The sequence below is a fragment of the Lemur catta genome, chromosome 19 (genome assembly GCF_020740605.2).
Source record: "Lemur catta isolate mLemCat1 chromosome 19, mLemCat1.pri, whole genome shotgun sequence".
In the NCBI taxonomy this organism is placed as follows: domain Eukaryota; kingdom Metazoa; phylum Chordata; class Mammalia; order Primates; family Lemuridae; genus Lemur; species Lemur catta.
Genome location: NC_059146.1, coordinates 13,000,257 through 13,015,793, shown reverse-complemented (window position 1 = coordinate 13,015,793; position 15,537 = coordinate 13,000,257). Strand labels below are relative to the sequence as shown.

Here is a 15,537-nt window from a genome sequence, read left to right as displayed (position 1 = left end):
ACAGTTAGGGTTTATTTCCCTTTCTGCAGAAAGCCTTCCTTGACCCAGCTCTTTATCCTCCACCAGTCTAAGTGACATGCCTCTCTGGGTTCCAATAACACCCTGACCTTACTCCACAGAAGACAATATTATCAAGAGTAGGCAATATTATCAAGTGGGTGGGGGCTGGAGCCAAGTTATATGGATTTGAATCATGCCATGTTACTTACTACCAGCCATGTTACTTACTACCAGCCCTGTGACATTGAGGACTTTAATTTCATATTACTTCTCTTTCCCTTTATGTAAAACAGAGCTAATAATATAATAGGGTTTTTGGAAGATGAAATAAAATTGTGGAAGCCAAGTGTTCAGAGCAGTATCTGGCACACAATAAGAACACACCATTTTTTGCTACTATTCTTACACAATAATTTCCTGATAACTTGCCTCTTCCCTATTTTACATTGAAAATTCCTTAAAAGCAGATATACTGTCTTGTTCACCCTTGATTCCCTAGCATCTGACACATGGCTGGGTGTTTTATTCACTGAATTGTTTTTCTACTCTCACTCTTTCCCTCCAAGCCAACCTCCCCATGGCTCCAAACAAAGCTCTGTGTTTTTCTGCTGCTTACAATCTTCTCAGTCTTCAGTTTGGCCTGAACTCTTGGCCATCAATGACCAACACTCTAGACTACTTGTCTTTCTTTGAACGTGAAGTTACCTTGTTACCTTTCTTCCGAATTTTCTTTCCCTTGTAACTTATAATGCAGTGAAGCAAAATTACATCTTCATTCTTTTGGACAATGAACCTTATGCAAGTTTCTCTTATGGGCTTTACCACATTATATAGGTACGTAACAATTGGTCCACTTCTGTAGTTTCCTCAATGATGTGTTTAAATCAACAGTGTACTGTAGGGCCTCAATAAATGTTTAAATTTTTATGTGAATTCCAAAGGCATATTAAAATGCAGTATAATTCCTTTCCTCAATTAAAAACAAAACAAGTAGGCTTTTGTGACTACAGGTGAGTCGGATGCTTGCTGCACTACCTTTGGGTAAGCCCTGGGACCCCAACTAAGAAAGTGCATCTGGTACACAGAAGGGACCAGCCCAAACCTGTCCTAAGTAAGACCCGGATTTCTAGAACTGAATCGGGAGTCCTGTAGCGCGACACGAAGCACGTTTGCCTCCGGGTGACAAGGCCTGCCAGGGTCTCCGGGGCGTTTCAGATGGGCAAGCTACGCCATCTGCGCGTGCGCAGCACAGCAAGCCATTCATCAACAACCTGGGAAACCTAATCACACAAATTAAGACTGCTCCAACGGCGCCTGGGCTGCGGGGGGCGGGGCGACGTGCTGACGTCACGCCACGTCCCCCTGGCCGTCCCGCCTCCCCGCCTCTGCGCACTGTGACGTTCCCGGAGAGGAGCGAGGCGTAAACAGCGCAGGGTATTTCGGGAGCAGGATTGTCTCACGCAGGAAGCAGGCTCCATTTTAGCGCCGCCCGCCGTCGCCATCTGTTTCCCTTCCCTCCCCCTTACCCTCGCCCGTGGCCGAGTCCCAACGGGAAGGCTGGGCCTGGGTTCCTGGGGGCCGGAGTGAGACGAAGGAAGGGGGAAAGGGAAGAAACGGGCAGAGTCAAGAAGAGCGAGTGTTAGAGGCCAAGTGCGAAGCGCGCAGCCGGGCGGCGGGACTGACGGACGGGCCTGTGCTCCTGCTGCCGCGGCTGCAGCGCCCGCGCGAGTCGCGTCTAAGCGGCGGCGGCGGCGGCGGCGGCAGCGGACACCGGAGGGGAGCAATGGCGGCGGACAGCCGGGAGGAGAAAGGTTAGTGCGGAGAAAGGTGACGGGCGGAGGCGGGGCTCGGGGGTGGGTGGTGGAGCGGTGGTCGTCGTTGCGGGGCGGGGCGGGGGGTTGGGGAGTTCAGCGTGCCTCGCGCCGAGCCGGTCGCCCCCTCCGAGACACTTGGACTCGTTGGCAGAGACCAGGCCTGTCCTTTCGTCCTCGGTCTCCATATGGCCGAGCGTTTCATCTCGCCTAGGGTTTTTCTTTGATCCAGATTTCACGCTTGACTTTCCGTTTAGCTGTCTGGGGCGCGGCGGCGAGAGGGCCTGTTCCGAGTTGCAGGCCCCTAGATTGATTTCCTGGTAAGATTATGCGGACGTGATGCGTATTTTCAGGACAACCTTTTTTTTGTTAGGCTAAATTTTGGAAGCCTTTAATGTCGCGATTAACGCTTTTAGTCTGCTGACTGAGCATGTTTAAGCAGTGGTACAGGTAGATTATTAATCTCTAGAAATACGTACAGGTAACTTCTGGCTGTTCCTATTAAAATGGCAAAGTGACAAGAATTGCCCATTTTGTTACTCGAATACTTATTTTGGAAAGCATGGTATTTGAAAAGAATTGTGACTTGGTGCTGGCAGAAAAATCCTGGGTACTGTTCTGCTAGATACACGTTATGTGTAGCTGCTAGAGTGTGCAAGTTATGGAGAGTTGGAGGAATAAAAATTTCAGTGAAATATAGGAAGAACTGATGTTATTAGAATGGAATGTCTTGAAATACCGAGCTCCTGAGCTCTGGAGATGTTACTGTAGATCCTGGATCAATACCTGTCTGGAACGTAGTCTAAATTAGATGCTACCTAGAGATCTATTTCAACCCTAAGATGAACATGATAGTCTTGGAAGGTTATAGTTGATGAAAATATGACACAGTTGCTGCCTTGCATCTCACAGATCTCATCTGTATGGCTAATTAATTTGGAGTGAGAGTTTGTTAAGTTGGGCTCTAGGGTCAAGTTGCATTAGGCCTGTAATCTTTGTTTCTTCAATTTTTCTGATTTCTCCATCAGGAGAGTCTTCATGCTTCATTGACCTGCTCTAGGGTAGGGGCAAGCTTGTGAAGTGGAATGGGTGGGCATATGCTTAAGATAGTGCCCTTATCCTAAAGCAGTCCATTGAATGGGTTATAGCAGTTTTATTTTCCATGCTTAAACTGAATCCTAAAAACCTCTCCTACCCCACCCCCCCTTTTTTTTTTGAGAAATCCAGAAGGAATGTGGGCATAGGGTTGTGTGGTGTTAGTGAATAAAGGAAAATGCTTTTAATTAGTTGTAAGCTTAGTTATTAAAATACTTAATCAGTAAGAATTCAGTAATAAACATTTGGTTGTGTAATTTATGAGCTGTGTGTATGGGAGTCTAGTGGTTGTGATAGGTGAGATGAACCAAATACAAAAATGAGTGAAATTCATTACTTTTCAAGAATTTATTGTCTGTTACAGTGAACATGCTTAGAAGTCAGGTAATAGCGGAGATGCAATAATGCACATCGAAGAAGAAAACTAGATTTAAAAGTATTGTTTTTGACATGGATTTAGTGATAATAATGCACTCCTAAGTACATAAACTTTATAACTATTGTTGGAAAGTTGTAATGTCACTTATTAGTAATACATAGGATAAATTTTCCAACTTTTGAAAGGGTTTTTTTTTTTTGCCTCACATTTGTTTAGTTTTTCTAAAAAACTTAATTTCCATAACTGAACTTCTCTATTTCAAAAATTATGATGTGGGCTGGGCACAGTGGCTCACACTTGCAATCCTAGCACTCTGGGAGGCTGAGACAGGAGGATCACTTGAGATCAGGAGTTTGAGACCAGCCTGAGCAAGAGCTGGACCCTGTCTCTACAAAAAAATAGAAAAAAATTAGCCGGACACAGTGATGTGCACCTGTAGTCCTTGCTGCTTGGAGGCAGAGGCAGGAGGATTGCTTGAGCCAAGGAGTGTGAGGTTGCAATGAGCTGTGATGACTCCACTGTACTCTAGCCCAGGAGACAGGGAGACCCTGTCTCAAAAAATAAAAATAAAAAAGTCCTGATATAAGTGCTTTTCTTTATAGTTTAGAACAGAAATTGTCTCTGGGCTACATGGAACGCTAGCAAATACCTACTGGAATTGGTTTATTTAATTTTGGAAGAGTTCTGGAATAACCCACAGGATGTATCACTTGCTTGAGCATTGTCATTCCCCTAGAATTGTAGAATTGGAAACAATACTTGACGATGCCTTTCTTAAATACATGGGAATCTAAGCACTTTATTCTCATCAGTTATTTTATATGAAACATTAGGAAATCATAAAGATAAACACCGTTAGAATCGTAGTCATGTCACAAGCCTTAAATCCCTTTTTATTAGGATAATATGAAATATCTGATTTCCTTAAGTACTAAGTTTGACAGTTGGTACCTCTGACATTTCCCATTGACACTTCTTGTTTTATTTTTATTGTGAAGATACATCCTCAGTCTCCCAAATGCACATTTTGGCTTTCAGAGTTGTTTGTTTGTTTGTTTTTGGAGCAATTTTTGTGAAACCATGGATAAGTCAAAAATTCATGTTATTTTTGAATATGAGTTCCATCGTGGAACCAATGCAGCACAGACAGCTCGAAATGTCAACGAAGTATTTGGAAGGATGTGGCTAATGAACACATAGTACATCGATGGTTTGAGAAGTTCTGTTCTTGTGACTTTAATCTTGAAATGGAGCCATGTGGGTGACCCAAGTCCAAAGTAACATGCTTTCTACCTTAGCAGACTGGAAGCTGATGGGCATGAGGGCCAGGAGTATGTCTGTCTTGTTTATCAGGGGGTTTCTGTCTCAATGCCATGAATATTTACAAGGTTGAACTTCATTAATAACTGACTAGCAATATGACATCCAAAGCTAAGAGTTTCTAAGTTTAAGTTATACAGTAGGCCCCTCCCCCCAGTCCTTGGGAGATATGTTCCAATACCCATGGTGGATGTCTGAAACCATGAATGTCACAGAACCCACCCTAAATATACTGTTTTTTCCTATACATACATACCTGTGATAAAATTTAATTTATAAATTAGGCACAGATTAACAACAACAATGATAAAATAGAACAATTATAACTATAATAACATGCCAGCATTCCTACTCTTGTATTTTGGGATCATTATTAAGTAAAATAAGGGTTACTTAAACATAAGCACTGTGATAATGTGACAGTTGATCTAACCAAGAAGGCTACTAAGTGACTGATGGCAGGTAGCATATATAGTGTGACTATACTGGACAAAGAGATGGTTTCTATCCCTGGTAGGGCAGCGTGGGACAATGCGAGAATGCTAGTCAGAATGGCATATAATTTAATATTTACGGATTATCTATTTTTGAAATTTTTTATTTAATATTTTTTGACCATGGGTAACCTAAACCTTGGAAAGCAAAACCGCAAATGAGGAGGGGACTACTGCATATATACATACACAGATGCACACACACATACACACACACACACACACACACAGAGTTACATGTATACATACATACACAGTTAAGTGTTGCTTAACCATGGGGATACATTCTGAGAAAGGCGTTAAGCAGTTTCATTGTGTGATTGTCATAGAGTGTGCTTATGCAAACTTAGACGATATAGCCTATTATAGTCCAAGGCTAAATGGTATAGCCCATTGCTACCATCATATGCTATAGCACATGCTATGTAGCATGTTACTGTACTGAATATTGTAGGCATTTGTAACACAGTGGTAACTATTTGTGTATCTAAACATAACTAAACATAAAAAAGGTGCATTAAAAATACAGTACTGTCATCTTATGGGACCACGATTTTATATGCAGTTCATTGTTGACCAAAACGTAGTTACGTGGCACATGGTTGTATACATATTATGGCACTACACAATAGTAAGTCTTTCAGATAAAATTGCTTTCCCTGGTTTACTTTAGTTAGGGCTCTGTAAAGCATAGAGTATGTAATTGGTATTCCTATGTGTTTGTTTTACCTATAATAGAAGTAAGGTAGAAAATTAAAAATGCTATTCTTACACACTTCAATTGTATGCTTTTTGGAAAACAGGGAGTTTGACTGGACTGGGAACTCCAAGTCTCTTAACTTCATTTAGAGCAGCGGTCCCCAACCTTTTTGACACCAGGGACCAGTTTCATGGAAGACAATTTTTCCAAGGGAGTTGGGGTGGTGTTGGTTTCAAGATGGTTCAAGTGCATTACATTTATGGTGCAGTCAAACCTCCCTGCCAGTGATAATCTGTATTTGCAGCTGCCCCCCAGCTCTAGCATCACCATCTCAGCTCCACCTCCGATCATCGGGTATTAGGTTCTTAAGGAGCACGCAACCTAGACCCCTCGCATGCACAGTTTACAGTAGGGTTCGTCCTATGAGAATCTAATGCCATTGCTGATCTGACAGGAGGTGGAGCTTATGCAGCAATGTGAGAGATGCAGAGCTGGTGGAGAGAGGCTGTAAATAAATACAGAAGAAGCTTCCCACTGGTCACCTCCTGCTGTGTGGTCTGGTTCCTAACAGGCCACAGACCAGTACTGGTCTCTGCCTGGCCTGGGGGTTGAGGACACAGATTTAGAGGAGTGACAGTTTTGAATGACGAAAAGTAGCTGAGAAACTGGTCTAAATGTAGAATGTACATTGCAAGATAACAGAAGGGGAAGTTCCAGGAAATCTTGCACCATTGCCAAACCCCGCTAAAACTATATAAAGTGAATTAAAATAAAAAAAATGCAATGTACTTTATTGCCTTGGCTATTGGGAAATAAAATGTGTAGTATATTTAGCCTTTCTTTAAATACTAAGTCTGATGCTGGACCCTGAAATACTTTATATCTTCTGACCCAGAAGCTTCTGGGATCAAAAAATGACTGATAAAGTTTAATTTTCTACACTGATAACCCTGGAGTTAAGGTTTGTGACCTTCCTGGGCCTAGAATTTAAAGATTAAAGTAAATTTGGGTATAATGGAAAAAGCACTGAATTTGGATTCAGAGTTTTGAGATTTTAGTCAATTCACTTGAGTTCTGTGGGCTTCATTTTGGAATTTTTGCTGTGTACATAACCTTCTATGGTTAAACTACTTTGAAAGCCAGCTAGATTAAGTTCCCATGTTTACCTAAAACAAAAACTCCAATCAAGCAACAAAAAACTAGGATTGTTACATCTAACATCTTGTCAGTTTTTGAACAGGCTTTAAAAACAATGATTGTCATTCTTTTTATATCCCTCTTTAACCTCATATACCCTGGGAATCTGTACCTTTACTTCAAAACTCAGTTTGTGGTGGTAACTAAGATTGTGCTAGTTTACGTCACTGACAACAGTGCAGCCCATATACAGAAGATAATGTGGATGCGAAACACTCACCCATGACTGTACTTTCACAGAGGAATCAAGCTAGCAACCAACTGTTTTTGTGTGTGTGTGTGTGTTTTTTAATTGAAGCAACATTTAAAAGTTAGACAATTCCAAATAAAAATTAGTTTGGGAATCCTTGAAAATTTGGAAGATCTGACAACACTGTGCTTGCATCTAGAGTTGAGTAGGTTTGTCCCCTTTAGTGTTCTGCCTTTTTTACCTTACAAAGTATTATATACTGAATTCAGAAACTGGAGTTTGATGTCTCTGTGCCTCAGTGTGTATTGAACTGGACCTTCATTTATTTGAAGTTGTTTAACATCATTGTTATTCAGGGGTTGCAGACATATATGTATGCTAGGGTCAGACAGACAAAGTACTTGCTTAATATAATGGGTAGTAGTATTATGGTGGTTTTTTTTTTTTTTTTTGAAGAGCAGGCATGGTGTATGTTCAGGCAGTAATAGTAAATACACTGATTCTCCAGGTATAAAGTCAGATTGTCTCATGCAAAACCTTGACATATGTTACCTTCTCTGTGTCTTGACAGAAGACTATCAGGACTGCTCCAGCTGGTTGTTTCCAGGTGAGAATCTGGGCCCCTTAATGGTCAAATAATCCTTTTAAAAAGTGGGTTTTTTTTAAATATTAAATCCTTGGAATTTTCAAAAACAAAGCATCCAAGAGCTGGATTTATCATGTAAGTTACTAATGTATAACTTTTGGATGGATTTGAATTTTAGTTCTAAATGGAAATGAAGTATTGTTTTATTGAGCACTGGCACCTTATGAAAAAAATCTATATTGTTGTGGCATCTTAATTTTGAAGCAGTTTTAGAGATTTAAAAATGTTTTTTAAAGTCTGTATAGTTCTGTATAGACATCAAAAAAATTTTCATTGTGAAGTGCCTTTTTTTTTTTTTTTGGAGGTGAGATCTCACTCTGTTGTCCTGGCTGGAGTGCGGTGGTATGATCATAGCTCACTGAAGCCTTGAACTCCTGGGCTCAAACAGTCTTCCACTTCAGCCTCCTAAGTAGCTGCCACCATGCCTGGCTAATTTTTTTTTTTTTTTTTTTTTTTTTTGGTAGAGGCTAGGTTGCCCAGGCTGGTGTTTAAACTTCTGGCCTCAAGCAATCCTCTTGCCTCAGCCTCCCAAAGTGCTGGGATTACAGATGTGAGCCACTGCACCCAGCTGTGAATTGCTTTATCCTATAGAAATTAGGATTATTTTTGTAGTCATGAATTGTATGTTTATAGAAGTTTTCTTAATCTGGCATTTTCTAACCTTTGTCCATTATACTGCTAATATTCTTTGTTTGGGGTGCTACTGCCAACTACTGTGAAGTAATTGAATGTATACATACTCTATATAGAATATCAGTACTATATTTCAAGACAAAGAAAGTGATTTAAAACATTTATTAAGGGAGTTTTAAAAAGTCACCCGAGAACTAGCGGATGTTACTTTATTTCTTAAAGAGATAATTATTTCTTTCCAAAAAAGATATGCCAATGATAATTATAGTCTTTAACGGCAATAGCTTATGAGAGTATTAAAATGTTTCCTTTCTTGATAACTAATTCATTCTAAATTGAAAAAGTGAATTAAAATGTATGTAAAGTGTATTTTTTCAAGCCAATGAAGGAAGTGGCCAGAGGAAGCAGCTTATGTTAGCTTTATAATCCAATACTATAAGCACCAACATTGGCCTTTGATAGCCAGTTTTTGATTTTTAAAAATGCACCTTACATATATAAGTAAAATCCTTATAGTTAAATAAAACTAACTATATGTGGTAGCCTTGAAAACCTCCACCACATATTGACACTTCTCCCAATAATAAGTTTAATATGTGTTCCCTTTGAACCTGGGTGGGCTTTTGTGATTGCCTCTGAATAAAATATTGTGGTAGTGTTGCTGAGTTTCTCCATGGTCCTTTCTCTGGAAATACACATTTAAGAGTCCTAATCCTCCATGTCAGAGGGCTGCCTAGCCTGAAGCTGCTGTAGTGGAGAGGGACCACAGAGAGGTCCAGTGCCTCCGAAGCTCCAGCTGCTTTGAGTCTTCCCAGCCGAGGTGTCAGCCAGGCTTGTGAATGAACAAGCCTTCAGATGATTTCAGCCCCATGCATTTTGCTGCAACCACATGAGGGACCCTAGTTGAGCCCCAGAACCAAGAGCCATAATCAAAAATAATTGTTATTGTTTTAAGCCATCAAGTTTTGGGGTGATACACAGCAGTAGCTAGTACTTGTTTTGTTGAAGAAAGGATAAGAAAGGATTTTGTTTTATATTCTGGACCAGATTTTGTATATTATGTCGCCTAGTCATTAGTAAAAGTGCTGGGGCAGGTAGGGTTTATTAGAGTCTGTTAGTCATTAGAAAAGACTTAAAGTTTGAAAAATTCATTAGGAGATTCAAATAATTGTCCTCTTTTTTTTTTCACTAACACTGATCTTTCTATTCTACAAATGCCTGTGATCAGAGGTAAAGAAACTTGATTTCAGAAGAACTCTGACTTTCCTAATACCTAGCTCTTAAGCAATAGCCTGCATTTTCTTGCCTCCAAATGTCTTTCCTCTGTTTATCGTATTTCGGTAAATATATAAATACTTTCAGTGATGGAGAAAAGTAACTTAAAAATGTGATCATTTATATCAGGGTTTGGCAAGGTTTTTTAATTATTTTTTTTAAAGCCTTAAAAATATAAAAACCATTCTTAAAGCCATACGGAAACAGGCCATGAGCCATATTGTGCAGGTTTTAGTTTGTCAATTGTGATAAAACCAATCACACAGCTTATTGATGTCATGGACTGTAATATGGATAAAAATGTGTGCATCATCAATTGAGGATATTGTAGTTCATCTCAAATATCCAAATAAATTTAAGACGTTTTAATGTTGGAAATACAGAACTTTCTCATGCACTAATTTGAAATTAATCTACATGCATACGATCTTTTAATGTTTTGCATTTGTGTTGTGTTCTTTATGCTTAAGGTGTGTTTAATGTTCTCCATCTAATTTAACTGTAGATGTAGAAAGCCAGAACTCCAGACAAATATCCACTGTTATTAGAGAAATGTATTTGGTCAGCTCAAACTAATGTTTCTTTATCTTCAAAGTAATGGGTGATAAGACATGCTTTATTTATTTCGTATCGTATGTATATATAATACATGTGATGATGATAAAATGTTAAAGTGGCAAGGTATTTTATTAAGGATTGGTTAATATTTGTGTTGCAAAAGTTTGTAGGTACTTTTATAAAACTGCAACTAATATGTGAATTTGAATTCATTAACACTTTTAAAATAGTAATACCCCTTTTTATAGGGAAACCATGATTTAGACATGTTTTTAAAATTTAAATTGATTTAAATTCACCTCCTGCATAATTCCTTTCATTCTATATTTATTAAATTTGGCACATATAAAGTATGTAATTTCATGTAAATATTCAGGCTTAGGAGTGATCTTTCTAATTAAGATCTAGTGACTTTATGAAAAGATTTGTGTAGCACTATATTTACTTAATTGCCTATTTTGTTGTGATAGTTTTATATTTTTTCTTTTTGTCTTCTGCAAATACATTTGATTCTGGCCATGCATGATAGTTCATGCCTATAATCCCAGCATTTTGGGAGACTGAGGCAGGAGGATGGTTTGAGGCCAGGAGTTTGAGACTAGCCTTAGCAACATAGAGTGAGACACTGCCTCTACAAAAAATAAGAATTAGCTGGGCTTGGTGGCATGCGCCTGTAGTCCTAGCTACTCTGGAGGCTGAGGCAATAGGATTGCTTGAACCCAAAGCTGCAGTGGCCTCCCAAAGTGCTGGGATTACAGCCATGGGCCACCACGCCCGGTCACCGTGATTCAGATCTTGAGGGAATTTTGTCTTTAGTGAAAACATAAATCTAGAGGATGAGAGACGCTTTTTTGGTTGGCATATCTTGATTTTAAATGACATCTAAAAAAATAGGTAAACAAAAATAAAAATCCGTTAAACAAAAATAAAAATCCGTTATAGTATATTTTCATTTTAGGAAAATGGTGAAGTACAGATCAGCATTGATACCACCTAACAAAATTAATTGTTATGCCATTCCAGGCACAGTAGTTTTCAAATATCCTTCTTAAATAGAAACTGTGTCTGTCTCCAAATATAGAGGAAAATGTTACGGTTTCCATTTCTTATATTTCCCTTCTTACATCCTATATTAACTATTTCAGTCTCATTAGGCACTGATTTGTACCCTTTTGGGAAAATTTGAATCTCATCTAACCTGTTTATAGACCCCAGATTAATTAATAAACTTTGCTATACTTAGAGTGGGCTTTGCTTTTTGCTTGGAACCATAAATACAAGTTTTCTGTCTCATTAGTTTTCATGACTTTGTACTTACTCTTTGCAACATCTTAAATTTGGAAAGACATTTTTGATACTGGAATACTTTGTGCTTAAAAAAAGTACAAAGCTTTTAGTACATTATTAAAAAATGAGCTTTTTTTTTCCTTTTCTCTTTGGAGAGAAAAGGAAAAAAATCTAAGATTTATTTTGTCTTGTTGGACAGGGTGGTGGTAGGGAAACAAAACTTTGCTATTTACATGATCCTTGAATGTCAATATAGTCATAGTTACCTTTTCTGAACAAGTTAAACTTATATAGTCCATACCAGCAGGTTGCAACTTTTTTGATTGTGTAAGCACATCAGTGATTTTTTTTAACTTTTTATTTTGACATAATTTCAAATACACAGAATAGGTACAACAGTAGTACAGGGAATTTTCTTTTACTCTCCAACCACATTCTGCAAATGTTAACATTTTATTGTGTTTTTCTTATCCTCTTTCAATCTATGTGCACATGCACAAGTTTTTCTTTTTCAGAATCATCTGTCAGTTGCAGACATGGTGCATCTTTGCCCCTAAATACTTAACTATTTCCTAAAAATAAGGACTTTGTTTTACTTACCCGTAGTACTATCAATTCAGAAAATTAACATTGATACTCTAATCTACAAGCCGTATTCAGATTTCACTAGTTTTCCCAGTTATATTTCAGATTATGGGTTGTGTTTAGTTATCATATCTCTTTAGTCTCTTCTATTATGGAATAGTTCCTTAGTCGTGTTTCATGACAGTGACATGTTAGGATGCTCTTTAATTTGGGTTTGTCTGATGTTTCCTCGTGTGTAGGATTAGATTTTGCACTTTGCATAGGAATATCACAAAGGTATTGTTCCGTTTTTCTTAGAGCATCATAATGGGAGTTCTGTGCTACTGATTTGTCCCATTATTGATGATGTTAACTTTGATTACCTGATTAAGCTAGCATTTGCCTTATTTCTGCACTGTAAAGTTACTAGATTGTCCTTTGTACTGTTGTGGAGAGTAAACATTTTGATAAATGTTATTTATAAATTGTACACATGTATTTCTAGACTGATTTATTGTGTACATTTTAAAGCCATCACAAGTTAGAAATTAAAAGTTGAAATAAAAATCCTTTTGTGTACCCCAGTATATCTTTTTATAGCCTATGGGATATATACTCTTAGCTTTATAGAAGACCTCTGTATATATTCTTTACCTTGTATTGTTTTATAGAAATCAATCTTGTGTCATAATTCTGAAATAAAAACTCTTTGGGGCTTATTATGATCTCACACTTAGTAAATACTTAAAATAAATGCGTAATGATACTGATTTTTTTCCTATTAATTCTTAATTTTATTTGCAGATGGAGAACTTAATGTTCTAGATGATATATTGACTGAAGTACCAGAACAGGATGATGAACTGTATAATCCAGAGAGTGAACAAGATAAAAATGAGAAAAAGGGTATGTAAGATTTGTACTATTTTTGTTAAATGACTGTAAATAGAGGAGATGCAATTTCTTAAGAACTGCATTTGTACTTGTTCCTTGAAGGTGGTTAACACCAAACATGTAACAGACTGTTTTTTTTTTTATATATGAAACTTATTAAATATATGGATTTGTTCCAGTAGTCAAAAGGTATGTTTTCTTTCAGATTAACTCTGGAGTAAAAATACTTCAGAAGACATTTTAAAGAAATGAGGCTTTATTCTCCCCGATGTATATTATCTGTTAATCCTTGGTGAAATAAGTGGAATATTACAAATATTTTTGTGTCTTTTAAATTGTATTTTAAAGGATCAAAAAGAAAAAGTGATCGAATGGAATCTACTGACACCAAGCGACAAAAGCCTTCTGTCCATTCAAGACAATTGATTTCTAAGCCATTGAGCTCATCTGTTAGCAATAACAAAAGAATAGTTAGTACAAAAGGAAAGTCAGCCACAGAATATAAAAATGAGGAATATCAAAGATCTGAACGAAATAAGCGTCTAGATGCTGATCGGAAAATTCGTCTATCAAGCAGTGCCTCAAGAGAACCTTATAAGAGTCAACCTGAAAAAACTTGCCCCCGGAAAAGGGATCCTGAAAGGAGGACCAAATCCCCCACGCCAGATGGTTCTGAGGTAGTAATATTATTGCAGATATAAAACAGCAGTTCTTTTTGATGCTTTAGAACTATTCATTCACTCTGACCTTGTCTGTTACATGACTGCTGATTCCCTTTTTCTTTAAACATCAGAGAATTGGGCTTGAAGTGGATAGACGTGCAAGCAGATCCAGCCAGTCTTCTAAGGAGGAAGTGAACTCTGAAGAGTATGGCTCCGACCATGAGACTGGCAGCAGTGGTTCTTCTGATGAACAAGGCAACAACACTGAGAATGAGGAGGAAGGAGTGGAAGAAGATGTAGAGGAAGATGAAGAGGTAGAAGAAGATGAAGAGGTGGATGAAGATGGAGAGGAGGAGGAGGAAGAAGAGGAGGAGGAGGAAGAAGAAGAGGAGGAGGAGGAAGAAGAAGAAGAATACGAACAGGATGAGAGAGACCAGAAGGAGGAGGGAAATGATTATGACACTCGAAGTGAGGCCAGTGACTCTGGTTCCGAATCTGTTTCCTTCACAGATGGGTCTGTCAGATCTGGTTCAGGCACAGATGGATCAGGTACTACTTTTTATGTAAAAGTTTGTCTTTGGGGGAGAAAAACTTTGACTGGTTTAGTTCTTGAAAATGTTCAAATTGTACAGTTTTTGAGAGATGGGGGATATTAGTAGAATTGTCTTGTGGTCTTTTCTAGTTAATTATATGCTATTTCGTGTTGTGAATACATGTGAATAATTTGAATGAGATTTGCATATTTCAGTAAAGGTATTTCCCAGCTTCAGGTTGATTGTGTGTGTTGTAAATGAACACAAATTCAGGCTGTGTACAGTGACTCACACCTGTAATCCGAGCACTCTGGGAGGCCGAGATGGGAGGATTGCTTTACTTCAGGACTTCGAGACCAGCCTGAGCAAGAATGAGACCTCATCTCTACTAAAAATAGAAAAATTAGCCAGGCGTCATGGTGTGCACCTGTAGGCCCAGCTATTCAGGAGGCTGAGGCAGGAGGATCACTTGGGCCCAAGGAGTTTGAGGTTTCAGTGAGCTACAATGATGCCACTGCACACTGTGGGGGGAGACAGAGTGAGACTGTCTCAAAAAAAAAAAAAAAAAGAACACAAGTCCAGTTGTTTCTCTATAAGGAAATATATTTCAGATTTTTATGTTGTAAGTTCTTAAGTTTCCATACCAGGTGACAATAGCTTATTTAAAACACTGATGTACTTGAAGTATATTCATAAGAAACCTGTCCACTGGGTATTACAATATTTTCATGGGAAAATGCCCCTAGATTTCTGTCATGTGGCAGCAGAACCAAAACAGATTCTTTCTTTTTTACTTGGGAGCACAAACTTTTTTCTTAATTCTGTACCTGTGAGTTGACTGGCTGAGACAGGATCCACAGAGGGCTGGGGTGAAAAGTTACGAGATGGAAAAGAAGAGTATAAATAAGATTCTTGTGGAAAGATTGGGTAAGAGCTTATCTTGGGTCATTTTTTTCAGTACTGCATGTCCTACCTCTTTTTCCCTATCTCATCCATGAGAAAAAAATGTATGACTATTGGGTAGTTGCAGTCACTAGGATGAAGGAACCCTCTGGTCAGAGGAAACCCAGAGAGCACAGCAAAGAGACGTCAGGGTACTTACAGACCACTGGCTACTTTATGGTGATTATAGTCTCATAACTGTGTTATGTAAAAGTGCTACCAGATTGCTACATAAGCAAAATGTAGTAAAATCACCCTTTTGTTCACTAGAGTTGTAGGTTTGGGAGTTGAAACAAGTTTTTTAAGGACATTAAAGAGTTAAATAGATGAGTAGTTAGGTTTAATGTAAAAACTAGA

At 38.4% G+C, this 15,537-nt stretch overlaps 1 protein-coding gene across 4 annotated transcripts in view; it reads left to right on the top strand.

Annotated features, from left to right (window-relative positions):
- Positions 1-1,420: 1,420 nt before the first annotated feature.
- YTHDC1 (YTH domain containing 1) overlaps positions 1,421-15,537 on the top strand; it is a 37,555-nt gene continuing 23,438 nt past the window's right edge. For 2 of the 4 annotated variants that reach the window (XM_045533086.1, XM_045533084.1), the window contains exons 1-5: positions 1,429-1,811; positions 7,758-7,793; positions 12,954-13,055; positions 13,392-13,720; positions 13,837-14,254. In XM_045533086.1, the coding sequence (XP_045389042.1) occupies positions 1,784-1,811; positions 7,758-7,793; positions 12,954-13,055; positions 13,392-13,720; positions 13,837-14,254 (913 nt within the window). In that variant the 5' untranslated portion in view covers positions 1,429-1,783. Of the gene's footprint in view, positions 1,812-7,757; positions 7,794-12,953; positions 13,056-13,391; positions 13,721-13,836; positions 14,255-15,537 lie in introns of all 4 variants that reach the window. The other 2 variants (XM_045533085.1, XM_045533087.1) reach the window with 2 other exon arrangements.